Source organism: Electrophorus electricus, chromosome 16 (genome assembly GCF_013358815.1).
Source record: "Electrophorus electricus isolate fEleEle1 chromosome 16, fEleEle1.pri, whole genome shotgun sequence".
Classification (NCBI taxonomy): domain Eukaryota; kingdom Metazoa; phylum Chordata; class Actinopteri; order Gymnotiformes; family Gymnotidae; genus Electrophorus; species Electrophorus electricus.
The window spans coordinates 8497202-8510582 of NC_049550.1; the positions used below are offsets into that span (position 1 = coordinate 8497202).

The 13381-nt window shown below is 44.7% G+C and overlaps 3 protein-coding genes across 7 annotated transcripts; 2 read left to right on the forward strand and 1 right to left on the reverse strand.

The window, feature by feature from the left end:
• The first annotated feature begins 137 nt into the window (after positions 1-137).
• On the forward strand, positions 138-2302 carry ebpl (EBP like). The gene is made up of 4 exons (XM_027010141.2): positions 138-514; positions 617-686; positions 894-1032; positions 1277-2302. The coding sequence occupies exons 1-4, from the start codon at positions 326-328 to the stop codon at positions 1503-1505; spliced, it is 627 nt and encodes a 208-aa protein (XP_026865942.2). The 5' UTR covers positions 138-325; the 3' UTR covers positions 1506-2302.
• On the reverse strand, positions 1827-3380 carry arl11 (ADP-ribosylation factor-like 11). The gene has a single exon (XM_027010142.2). The coding sequence runs from the start codon at positions 3000-3002 to the stop codon at positions 2472-2474; it is 531 nt and encodes a 176-aa protein (XP_026865943.2). The 5' UTR covers positions 3003-3380; the 3' UTR covers positions 1827-2471.
• A 507-nt stretch (positions 3381-3887) lies between these two features.
• rcbtb1 (regulator of chromosome condensation (RCC1) and BTB (POZ) domain containing protein 1) lies at positions 3888-13376 on the forward strand. Of its 5 annotated transcripts, none has more exons than XM_027010174.2 (13): positions 3890-3955; positions 4051-4083; positions 5068-5275; positions 5570-5720; positions 6020-6186; positions 7639-7797; positions 8026-8133; positions 8369-8511; positions 9156-9346; positions 9542-9668; positions 10599-10750; positions 11057-11187; positions 11548-13376. In XM_027010174.2, the coding sequence occupies exons 2-13, from the start codon at positions 4067-4069 to the stop codon at positions 11686-11688; spliced, it is 1695 nt and encodes a 564-aa protein (XP_026865975.1). In that variant the 5' UTR covers positions 3890-3955; positions 4051-4066; the 3' UTR covers positions 11689-13376. The 5 variants fall into 5 exon arrangements, with proteins under 5 accessions (XP_026865977.1, XP_026865978.1, XP_026865975.1 ...); XM_027010173.2 differs by having other exon boundaries at positions 3903-3955; positions 5065-5275; XM_027010176.2 differs by lacking the exon at positions 4051-4083 and having other exon boundaries at positions 3888-3987; positions 5065-5275.
• The last annotated feature ends 5 nt before the right edge of the window (positions 13377-13381 follow it).

Sequence of the window (13381 nt, forward strand, 5' to 3'; positions counted from 1 at the left end):
GCGTTTTTGAACCGACGTCCGAGCGTGTTGATTTGTAGACCTCGGAGATGCAGTAGGTTCCGGAGTGCGAGAATAGTCGAGAATAGTCGCGAAGTGCAGTCTGTGATGCGCATGCGTTTTAGTGCAGCATTGAATCAGTGGCACTTGGCGACAAAAGTCGTTTTGCACGTTGCTGAGGGGGTGGGAGGAAAGGTGGAGAGAGAACATAGCGAGCCAATGGACGCAAGCTCGCCATATCGTCAACTGTGGAAACGAGAGGAGGAGTTCCGGCCTCGTCCGTCGATGGAAAAACATTCTTCGGCTTGCAAGAGCGTACTTTTCAAATATGGCTGAAGCTGACGAGGCGCCGGAACCGGCCCTTTTTAACAAAGTTACGGCCGTGTCTCTCGTCGCTTGCGCCGCACAGCTTGCCGTCGGCTACGTACTGGCGCAGGTGTGGGGCGGAAAGCGCTGCGCAACCGACAGGCTGGTCCTTGTCTGGCTCTTCTACGATGCTCTTGTCCATATTACTCTAGTGAGTAATTCATGAATCTGCCTGCTCTTGTGTTCAGGAAAACAGTGTAAGCTACTGAACGGTGTAGGACATTTTTCACCTGCGATTCGTCTCGTTGAACAGGAAGGCCCATTTGTATACATGTCACTCGTAGGGACCGTTGCGACCTCTGATAACATATTCGCCGAGCTGTGTACGTATGATTTTATATTCTCTCGTTTCATTTTAAATGTTTGTTTGGTGTAAAGTATTAATACATTTGACTTGCCCTATTTGGAAGAAGTATAGTACCGCATATTGATGACTTGAAAAGGCCTTGATCGACATCTAGCGGTGAACAGCGGGAGACTTGTCACGGTTTGTGAACTGGTGTCCAATTACACGGTTTACGCGTCCTTAGGGAAAGAATACGGAAAGGCGGACCAGCGGTGGCTGCATTCGGACCCGACCATCGTGTCTGTGGAACTGCTGACGGTCGTCTTGGATGGCTTCCTAGCGCTGCTTTTGATCTACGCCATCGTTAATGACAAGTACTACAGGTGAAAGGGCTACAGGCTATCCAGTAAAACACGAACAGTGTGGTGTAATTTAGTATCTGTTAAGTTATATATATATTTTTTTCAGTTAAAATGTTCAATGTTTTGACTTATTCATGTATTATCGTTGTGTATCAATGTACTTCACCCGTACTGTGAAATCAGCCTTGGTGTTTCGTGACCTTTGAGCCTGTCACATGTCCCCGTGAGTGTTCGCACGCGTACAAGCCCTCATTCTCTGTTCCAGACACTTTGTCCAAATCGCCCTGTGTGTGTGCGAGCTCTATGGAGGCTGGATGACCTTCAGCCCAGACTGGCTGATTGGAAGTCCCAGCCTGAACACCAGCAGCTGGCTCTACCTGTGGGTCTACCTGGTCTTCTTCAACAGCGTGTGGGTGCTCGTGCCCGGACTCCTGCTTTGGCAGTCGTGGAGGGATCTGCGGAAGTCCCATCACTATCTGAAAAAGCACGGGTAGAACTGGAGGGTAGCTTGATGAGCAAGAACAGTATTAACAGTTGAGGGCGGGGCCTGTGAACAAAGTCAGTTTGGAATTCATGACTCATGTTGCGTGAGGAGCTGATGTGGGACACAGGACAACTTTCAGAGGATTTTAACAGTAAGACTGTCTCATATGGAATTTTATCATTTACATTCAAGCTTGGTGATGCAATAAGTGATTGCCTATGCTTTGAAAAGGGGCTTCTACCCGCTGGGCCATCTCTCCCTGTCTAAATCGATGCCTCGTGTTATAGAGAAATTCGTAGGCTAATTTAAACAACTCTCTTGGATTAAAGTGGTGATCAGATTTGCCGCTTTTCTTTCCTGGGCTGCTTTCTACAATACTGTTTGTGATCAAAGTATTAGCCAGTGAATGAGTTTGTATGTGGGACGAACCTGAAGACAGGACATTAGCTGAACAGACACTTCCAGTTACACCACTACTCCTCAGCGTTCTCGCACGGACACATTTGAACTGCATATCAGTTTTATGATGTAATAACACTGTTTAATTTCATGTGTATATTACTGGTAGGTTATTAATAGGTACAGTCTAAACATTTGGCTGTTGGAGCAGTATTTAGTAATACGATTTAATTAAGTAGGCTCAGGTATTACCTTTTGGATTTAAATAAATCTCACCATAACGCCTGTTAGGTTTTGTCTCTCAGTAGTTTGCAGTCCTGCCCGTGTGTCCTTCCTGTATATTTCCCTTGGTGAACTCTGTTTACACACACAACAATGAAGCATTTCCAATAAACAACCTCACCCAGTTCTCTATTCCATCTCCATCTTTCAGTCATATCACGTTCAAACTGTTTAACTCCTCTTCCTTGGTAGGGTACTGTCTTCGTTACTGCTATTTCAACATCCAAAGAATACCTGAGTATTGGTTGCACCTATATGGCGGAAACCACATCAGTGCAGTTCCTGACCCTGTCTCTCAGTTTTTCTGAATCAGCCTGGCCACAGACAGGAAAGCTTGCTGGACTCCCAGGCCGTTCAGAGCACTGCATGGCTGGACCTCCCAGACCCTGTCAGTATAACTGTCTAGATCCAGCTGCTTGGACACGTCACCGATCGTCAGCGAGTTCGGCAGGTCCGATTTGTTGGCCAGCACCAGCAGAGGGACGTCCCTGGTGTTCCGGTCTCTCAGGACCTTCTTCAGAGCCTTCCGGGCTTCGTCCACACGAGCGTGGTCACTGGCGTCCAGCACGAACACCACTGCCTCGCAGTCCTTGAGGTAGTGCTTCCAGTGGGGTCGCATGCTTTCCTGGCCACCTACATCCCAGATGGTGAGCGCCATTTTCTTGCCCAGTGGCAACTGCGCAACGTTGAAGCCTATGGTAGGAGAGGTTCCCATGACAACCCCTCGCTGGAGCCTGTAGAGCAACGTGGACTTCCCGGCTGAGTCCAGGCCTATCAGAACTACTTGTGGAGCCTTGCAGAACTGCTTTGGCTGGATGAGCCCCATTTTTCATGCCCCGCACTTGTCAGACATGACGGGACTGGAGGAATTTGAGTCAGACAGCAAGAGGCTTTACACCGGACTGTGTTCCTTCGCAGGTCCTGTGGTTAGCGCTGGGAATCAGTATAAAAAAACAGAAGCAATACCTAGTGCTGTAGCTGCCCTTGCTGGAAGCTAAATGAATTAGATTGGCCCATGTAGGGCATTTTCACCAAAACACCTCCACTAAGTGATGTTGCTAAACAGGTTGGTCCACATTTTTCTGATTAGGTGTGTCTTCTTTTTGTTTTCTACTTGTTTACTTAACATTCTAGAACAGTCTCTCACTGTGTATTTAATATGAGTCAAACAGTATGGGCCTATTACCCATTAATTGATTGATGTATGAGGAAGAAAAGTTTTGTGTAGTTAAATAGTTATTACATATTTGCCCCAAATAAAACAGACCTACGACAGTGGGTCACGGTTAGAAAATCTCACGGTCAACTCAAATATTAACACAGCTGACAGGAGAGTAGTTTGGTCTTGTGAGGGACTATGTGAAATGTACTATAAACTTTCCAAATGGGGCATCGGAACAGCATGAAGCTCCATTACTTACACAGATAAACTGGTGAAATATTGAAGATTAGTTTACATTTGACATTATGCTTTAATTCATTTCTGCACATTTCCTTTTGTACAGTTCTTAATTTACTTATTTAATTTAAAAAAAAAAAAAAAAGATCCGCGATTTAAATTGTAGTGATCATCTAATGGACCTTTTTCATTAGTCATTCTCAGTAATCTGATATGGCCAACGCTGGCTATCTACTTCATAGGGACTTTTATTTTGTACAGTGACGCTGTTTTGATGGTTTACAAGGTGACGTAGTTGGTAAACGAAAACCGTTGGGCAGAGTATATCACCGACACGGAGGAGAAACGCCGTTGACAACACCGAAGTTGTACACCCGCCGGTAATATTGTGGCAAACTCCCGTTGTCTTTAGGTAGGTCTACCGCATGTTATATTTATAAAAACAATGTCTCCCTTTTGTTTTCCTCTTTCTCAGTTAACCGGGTGTCGTGATGGAGCGATGGTATAGGTCAGTATCAAGGCTTCTTAGCCAGCTGGTAAGCTAGCGTTAGCTAGTAACCGTAGCTAGCCAAGCTAACTAGCAGTCTAGCTAGTTAGAAAATGCTGCAGCGAGACAAATTGGACTTTGGTATGTTAAGAAAAATAGAGGTATAGCTTATCGGTAACATGCATTTTAGCTAACATTGTCAGTCTGTGGAGGTTTGTATCAGCTGCAGCTAGGAAAACGCTGCAGGTTTAACATCGTGTGACCGTCTTGACAACGGCTTTGTAAAATTAAACTTGGCTGACTGGTTAGCTATCTTAACCAGCTACTCGAATACACTGGAGAATCTAGCTTACAAATATGGTAAGTAGTTACTAGAGCAATATTTTTTTTTACAAGATCTTACAGTGACACTATTCATCCTGGTTGACGTTAGGGATACCTTGTTTTGAGAGACAGGTCAGCAAATGTAGCAATATATTGAATGTTCCAGTATCAATTCGCATTTCTAACCCTCTCGTGTGTACGAAGGTTTGGTTTGCTCCATCACAGTAGCCAATACGTAAACCAGTCTAGCACAAGATCTTAAAGGCTTATTTGCTGTGTAACTAACGTTAGCGTTAACAGTTCAATTAAGCGTTATTATTATTTTTTAGAAAGGTAAGTTAGTTAATGTGTATAAGGTGTAGAAAAACCATCTTAAAAAGCTATTAATTACGGTATACAAAAGGTACCTTAAAAACTATTTTAAGATTTTAAGAGTGTTTTAAAACCAACTCTTGTGTGAATACCGAATACCTTTTCATCTGAATTGTAGGCTAAATTTGAAACCATACACCTATATACTGGGCTGTCTTCTTGCCAGGCATAGCTCGTCAAATGATTGCCCCAAGCGCCTCATCCGGCTGCCAAACTGAATTTAACAACAAATCAACTGCTATTACAAGGCACCTCTGTGAAGTATGTGACGTGCTTGTACACGTGAACATGTCCATTCTTTGTCAGCAGTTCCAGTAGTTGCAGTGCCTCCGCGGGTAGCCCTGCACCCACGTCTTTCTCCCCCTTAACACGGAGCTTCACCGGTTTAACCATGGTGGACGTTAGCAAGTGGTCTCTCTTCAACCTCATGAGCGCCCAGGAGATTGCCACCATAAGGCAGGCATGCATCTTTGGAGCGTCTGCCAATGAGGCCATCTACACTACCCATGATAACGAGGTGAGGAGAAAGTTGATTGTATTTGCCAAGTCAGAATTTCTGGGTTATCTGAACTGCTCAGAATGTTATCTGCTGTCCTTATGCCCGGTGCTGGGCATGGAGCTAAACTGTATTAAACAAGTGTGTTAGGTTTCACAAATTTGAACTGGCACACACCACATCCACAAGTAGGTTTTAATGTACCATCCTCCCTTTTTCGTAGTATTTACAAGATGGAGGCACAGTTGTCATCTAGTGCGGTCGTTATGGATGTTTAGGAAAACGTGTCTTTATTTTGTGTGGTGTTCTCCGCAGGTGTATGTGTTTGGTGTGAACTGTAGTAACTGTTTGGGAACGGGGGACAGTCAGAGCACGATTGTCCCCAAGAAGCTGGAGTCCCTGAGCGGGAAGAAGGTGGTCAGTCTGAGTTACGGCAGTGGGCCCCATGTGCTGCTCACCACAGAGGGTGAGACACGTTGTTTCTGTTAGAATGTACAGTGATGAGTATTTCTGGAGCATATGTTGTTGTTGTTGTTGTTGTTGTTTTGTTTTTGTTTTTCTTCTTCACTGTGAGATCCATGTGCCTGTGCCAGTAAATCCAGTTTTAAGTACTGTTAGGTGCCATGATGCACATCCAGAAGTGTAGTTAAAATGTCAGTGCCAGTATTTCCTCAAAATGTGCGTTGTTTTCATATTTTACATCATCATCATGGGACCCAATATATTATCTAATTAGTCTAAATGGTGCATCTGTTGCCTTTGCAGAGGGGGAGATGTATGCATGGGGACATAACGGATACAGTCAGCTGGGCAATGGGGCGACCAATCAGGGAGCAGCTCCTTTGCTGGTGTCCACCAACCTGCAGAACAAGAGGGTGGTGGAGGTGGCCTGTGGGTCGCACCACTCGATGGCCCTGACCCATGATGGGGAGGTGAGAGAAGGCACCATGGGAAATGAAGGCAAAATCACCTATATGTTCACCTTGTTTTTCAGGGTTTCTGACAGACCCACACAACCTTATGATGTGATTTTCTTCTGTTTGCATGTTCTTTAGCTTTAGATCACTGCCAAAGATCAGTTCTTCAGAATAACATCGCCGTGAACTTCCCACATAGCGTGTTGGTTACTGTGAGCATAGCTGCATGCCTGCTTCTCTGTTGTAAGAGAGGTGCAGGTTTCTCGTCTTCAATATTTGCAGAATTTTCTCTCTAGGGAGGTCACCCAAGTGATTGTGCAGTGTCTTGCCATCTCCAGACTTGGCTACTGCAACTCACTCCTGATGGGTCTTCATTTGTGTGCCATCAGGCCCTTGCAGCTGGTCCACAAAGCTGGAGCACAGCTTCAATGCTCCTAAATTTTCCTACGTCACTCTACTTCTCCATTCACTTCACTGGTTTCATGTAGCAGCTTGTATCAGATTTAAAACTTAGATGCTTGCCTTCAAGGCTAAAATGGACCTGCTCCCCCCTACATGGATATGGACAGAACCCAATCTGTAACTCGAGCCCTTCAAGTATGGCCTGGCTTGACCCACCAGCCTTCAAGATTTCTGAAAGACAAGCATCAAGGCTCTTCTCTGTTCTAACACCCAGTTGGTGGAATGAACTGAAGACTCATCTTTTTAGAAAGCTGTTTAATTAACCCTATTTAGGAAGTTGTAAGAAGCCTTTATATTTGTACTTTTTTAGTAATAGCTCATGAATTGTGTTGTATTCTATAGCATTGTATCTTTCATTCCAGGTTCACCAATAACACTTGGTTCTGGTAGTAAGGGTATTTCTGGCATCTAACTACTTCTGTAGGTCGCTCTGGATAAGGGCATCTGCTAAAACTGTAAACCTCTGAAATGCAGAAAGCCTCACCTTAGAGCAGGTAGCTATTTAGCACTGGCACGCTAGTTGTAATAGGAGCATGTGACGCAAAGCTCTAAGCCCAAAATGCCGTTGATCTTCTCCGGGCTCCAGTGTAACCCGGCAACATGAGTTCATGCCCTTGCTAAGCACAAGTTGTGGCTTATGTGCATTTGCCATTTGTATGTACAGTATATTTAAATGGCGTGCCTGTATGTACACTCTCCCATGACATATCCTAAAAGACCTTTGGACACAGACCACAGGGCTGTTGCTCTAGCTCACTGGAGTGGGTCACAGTAAGGCCGTGCTTGTAGCTGTCTGCACTTTGGCAGCTGCAGCTCAGGTGAGGTACTTCTGCAAGGGGGAATATTTATTGTGACTGTAGCACTTCTGTCGCATCACACATCTGCTTTTTCTTTGTTGAACTCTGCATGGCTGATTAATTTTTAATGGTTTCCTTAACTGTGTATTATTAGTTCAATTGTTTATCACCTGGCCTTTCATCATTCCTGTGGTTCTATTTCACTTAGGTGTTTGCGTGGGGCTATAATAACTGTGGTCAAGTGGGGTCAGGCTCCACCGCCAACCAGCCCACCCCGCGCAGAGTCTCCTGCTGCCTCCAGAACAAGGCAGTGGTCAGCATCGCCTGTGGCCAAACCTCTTCCATGGCTGTGTCGGATAATGGGGAGGTAAAAATTTTTTAAAAATCATGCCTCAGACAGAAAGTTGCCACAGTATCATGGACCTACCTAGACAGTGCTGTAGTGCTTTGCTACCTTTATCTTGTATATTTAAACATGTAATTATGTTTTTAGCTTGACTTTATTTATGAAAAAATGTACACATCATTTATGATTCTCTTGTATGTTTAATACAGCATCCGCGTTTTCAGTCTGTCTTGCCTGTGTGGTGTTTAGGTGTATTGTTGGGGCTACAATGGTAACGGACAGCTGGGCTTAGGAAACAATGGCAACCAGCTGACACCATGCCGCGTGGCTGCGTTACAGGGTCTCTGTGTTTTACAGGTGAGACCCCATTTCATCTGCATGTCACACCATGTCCTACTAGACTGCATCACTATTACATATAAGAACTGATTTAAGACAGAACTGTTGAACAGTATAAATTTGTAAAATAAGCTATTTTTTCATAATTGGCTCCAAATGTGACTGCGGTGTTTCGCCCCTGAATGTCAGTTGTACGTCAGCGCTGTGAGCTCAGCATGGTGCCCTGACCCGCACCCCGTGCCGTGTGTTGTAGATTGCCTCGGGCTACGCCCACGCGCTGGCGCTAACAGACGAGGGGCTGCTGTACTCCTGGGGGGCCAACACATACGGACAGCTGGGCACAGGCAACAAGATCAACCAACTCAGCCCAATGAAGGTCATGGCGGACAAGGAGAGGTGAGGGAGAGGAGAAGACAGGTTTCTTTCTGTTGCTGTTCTTTCTTGCTTGCTTTTTGCATTCTTTTATTTAATTATTCTATGATTGATTTCTCCTTTGTTTATTCGTTATTCTTTTGTTTTTTTTCCTCCTTTTTCTTTGTTAGCTCATTATTCTTTCTTTCTTCTCTGCTTTTCATGTGCTAGACATGCTCTCCTGGTTGATCAGCTTGGTGTGTGTGTGGGCGTGAGTGTGTCAGATGCTGACTGTGGTAATGGCGTCATGCTGAGATGATAATGGAGGATGCTTGGTGTGTGCCGCTGCTCATTGTTGCATCCCAGAGCTGTTTCCTAGTAGGCTGCCAGGGAGTTTCCCCATGACATTTCTTCCTGTTTCGAGTGCTTCTGATGTCTCACACATACACACATGCTTATTGTTTCCAGGAAAATGATTCACATTGTTTTTGTTTGTTTTTTTCATTTTCAGAGAGACCAAATGATCAAAAATGTCAAATTACCAATAAGTCAAAAATACTTTTGGTCATTAATCAAAATGTGTGTCTACAAAAACAAAAGTTGTACTTTTTCTCCTTTTCTTCATGCCCTGTTTTCCTCCGTCTTACCTTCCTGCCCCATCTCCCCTGTCTCTTCCCCACTGCGTTCAGGATCGTGGAGATAGCTGCGTGCCACTCCACGCACACCTCGGCGGCCAAGACCCAGAGCGGCCACGTGTACATGTGGGGTCAGTGCAGGGGCCAGTCTCTCACCTCGCCTCACCTCACCCACTTCCCCTGCACCGACGACGTCTTCGCCTGCTTTGCCGCACCCGGCGTCACGTGGAGGCTGCTGTCCATCGGTGAGGCCAAAGTGTCTTTTGGTGTGTGGCCTCTTTCCCCCAATTCATCAGGCCCCATTTAGGGCAGCTGTTTGCTAAATTAAACAGCCTGCGGAGCTGAATAAAGCACGGTATGGTCGAATTAAACAAACCCCACCACCAACACCTTTGTCTCCAGTAGGAAGTGCAATAACACATTCCATATTCTGTTTGCAGAGCACGACGGCTTCCTGACAGTGGCCCAGTCTTTGAAGAAAGAGTTTGACAGCCCTGAAACCTCAGACCTCAAGTTCAGTGTTGATGGCAAATTCATACACGTTCACAAAGCAGTGCTAAAAATAAGGTGCTTGCTCACTTAATTTCACTCAATGGGGGCAGTGTCAGGTTTTGCTTTGTTTTTTTTTGGGGGGGGGGGGGGGGGTAGAGATTCTAACCATGGTCAGCAATATATTTGTATTCTCTATAAGGGAACACTTAATCACAGTATGACACCAGGTCAGTTAAACTTCATGGATATTGATCTGTCCAGCTAGGAAGCATAAGCACTTGCAAATCAGTTTGACCTGCTTTGGTACAAATAAAAATGAGAGCAGGTGCCCTGGAGAGGCAACAGCAAGATAACCCCCAAAAAGGGAATGTTTTTTAGGGCCTAGCCACAGACAGTGACTCTTTCCTTATTCTTCCTGAGTGACTCTTCTCTACAGTACTGCAGCTTTGTGCTTTGCTAGTGTCCTTGTCATTACTGGTAGCATGAGTGCATATTTATATCTAAATAAAATATAGAATTCCCCACTCGCCCTACGCCGGGTGGTCTTTTTCCTTCATGCATTGGTCCTCTACCAGAGGTCTGGGAGCTTGAGGGTCTTGCGTAGTATCTTAGCTGTTCCTAGGATTGCACTCTTCTGGGCAAAGATCCTAAATGTTATTCCTGGGACCTGCTGGAACCATTCTCCCAGTTTGGGGGTCACGATTGTCACGGGAACCACTGTTGCCTTCACCTTCCACATCTTTCCCAGCTCTTCCATCAGTCCTTGGTATTTCTTGAGCTTTTCATGTTCTTGTTCCTGATGTTGCATGTTGCTATCACTTGAGATTGCTATCAGAAGAGATAGATCTCAGTAGCAATTTCAATCACAACGGGGGGGTGTGTGTGTGTGTGTGTGAGAGAGAGAACAACTAAGCCTTTAACATTGCAGATGAGAATATAGAACATGAGTTTGTGATTGCTGAATGACCAATTTTAATAACTTTCTTACTGGAATTCTTGTTACAGATGTGAACACTTTCGGTCCATGTTTCAGTCCCACTGGAATGAAGACATGAAGGAAGTGATTGAGATTGACCAGTTCTCCTACCCCGTGTACCGTTCCTTCCTGGAGTTCCTCTACACAGACACTGTAGACCTCCCCCCTGAGGATGCCATTGGTGAGAACCCGCAGGACCCCGCAAGCGCTCTTCTACATGTAGAAACCACATGACCCATGCCAGGACGTCGGTTGTGGCCAATACTGCACACTAATATTAGATCACCCACATTCTTCAGTCACGCAGGACTGGTGAAGCAGATGTTGGTTAAGGAAGGGTCTTGATTGTGTTAATTGAGAAAACACTTGTTGTGCAAACACGTTAAGCAATCAGAGGATTACTCGGACACGACTACTCTGGTCACGCCGTGCAATGAAACCGTTGGCATTACCCCCACAGCAGCCGCTAACACTGTGCTCCCTGCAGGACTGCTGGACCTGGCCACCGCGTACTGCGAGAACAGGCTCAAGAGGCTGTGTCAGCACATCATCAAGAGAGGCATCTCCGTGGAAAACGCCTTCTCCCTGCTGTCCGCTGCGGTCAGATATGACGCTGAGGTACAAACAGGCGTCACCGCACAGGAGACACACAACACAGTGGCCCCAGTCCGTATTAAAGAATCTCAACGCATTTGGCATAACCCAGTTAATTCAGAGAGGAAAGGTAGTATTTTTTCGACCCGCTAAACAAGAGGATCTGAAAAAAGATTTCAGATACGTGCAGCGAGAGCAAAAGTCGCACAAGTCTTAACACTGCACTATTATTAATAATAACATAAAAAGGGGTTTTAACTGCTGTGAAGGACAACAGAGTGAATGTAGTAAGGCAGAAGCTTGTTTCTGTGGTGTGTTTAGCAATGGGTTACAAAATGATTCAACCTTCAGGAAACTGTTCATGATGTCTCGCTCTTCCTCAAGGATCTTGAGGAGTTCTGTTTCAAGTTCTGTGTCAACCACCTCACCGAGGTCACCCAGACATCAGCTTTCTGGCAGATCGACGGCAATCTGCTGAAGGAGTTTATCCGCAGAGCCAGCCGCTGTGGAGCCTTCAAAAACTGACCCCCTGACCTTGGGCTGGCAATAAATGTGCACACATAGCCAAGGAACCATGGCTGTTACTGCTGGCAGTCATCCTGACCACTAGATGGCATAATCAAAAGATTATCCTTAAAGGTTTTGGGTTTTTGTATTTCTTTCCGCAGATCATTTTTATAGATTTAAACGTTTTACACTTGTCTAGCCCAACAAGACAAATCCAAGACCACCCCCCCACCCCCCAATTCAGCTCATCAGCTCATAAAGCGCTTCAATAATTGGGTCGGGTATGCTAGATCAAGGAAAACATGAAACTGCAGGGCAGTGGAACCATAGCTGATATTGACCATAGACTCTCCTGGTTTAGAGGTGTTCAAATTACAGTTCTCAACAACCAGGTCCTACAGATCACGAGATCCAGGGCTGGATTTGGATTTGAGGTCCAGATTTGAGTACTTTGCCTTAGGCCATGTTTCAGTGCTGATTTAATTGAGACACTAAACTTTCAGTGTTACTTACAAACCACTGGATAAACAACAGAGCTGATCTGTTACACTATACTGTCATCCACACCTATGATTGTCAAGTTGGCTCTCAGGGACTAACAGATGGTCCATGCCTTTGCTCTTTTCCAGCTCCTAGTATACCTGAATCAGGCCATTAAGAACACGGAATAGCTTAAACGGGTCTAAGGGGAGCTGGATTAAAGCACAACTGGTGGCCCTCTGCTTGGCCCAGAGCCCTGGGTTAAGATACACTAACATTGTGCATGATGGTGAAATTTCCATTAAAATTAATGTCAGCGTTTTTGAAGAAAAAAAAAAAGACACTAAATTTAAGTCCCAACATGGCTGTTGGAATTGTGGTAGGGACTGAATGCCTGCTTTTCCCTTTTCTAAATTCTGTTATCAACCTCTCCATAGACTAGTTGATGGACTCAGTGCTCCAGTGATGGGAATGCACAGGCTTCTATGTCCTGGTTCACTGTAGTGCATTTAACTTCAAGTGATGGTGTGGTTGAAAGCTGTTATAAAAGTTCAAAGACCATTGAATGGCCATGGTTGCCCAAGAAAATCTCACATCTGGACCTTTGTGCACCGGTGGCACTGCCTGTTGGTGCTTAAGAAGAATACCACTTTTATTTAGGTATTTTGGAATGTTTGGTAATTCACTATTGCACTTTCCTTAGAATGTTTTTGGATTCTAGTTACTAACCGTGCTTCCAGTAGTTTGAAGCAGTGAGGATTTTCCTTTGAATATTGAGTGCGCAGAACTAAACTTTATCCGAGTACTCATAGCTTGCCTCTAGAGCTTTTTTTTTTTTTTTTTTTTTTTTTTTTCCCCCTTTTTTCCCCTTAAGTCCCCAGTAAGGACTTTAAGCAAAGGATGTCTCTAAGCAGCACTGCTCTTGCTGATTACTACAGGTTTATTTCATAGAGGCTTCTGTTCTGGTGTCCAGTAGTTACATGGCACGTAAGTCTCAGAGATTTGTGTGTTTGTTTTGTATGGATTTTGCTTTGTGTGTTCTGTTACATAGAAGAATTTTGGGTTTTTATGCACAAGTGCTTGTCAGGTATTTGTGGCTGCTTGTGTGTTACTTTTTTATGTATATATTGTATAGATTTGCACTACATTTGAGAAAAGCTTTATCTATTTACAAAGTGTTGCAGTTGTGATTTGTGACCAAAATAAAGCTTTTCACTACAGTTTGACTAAA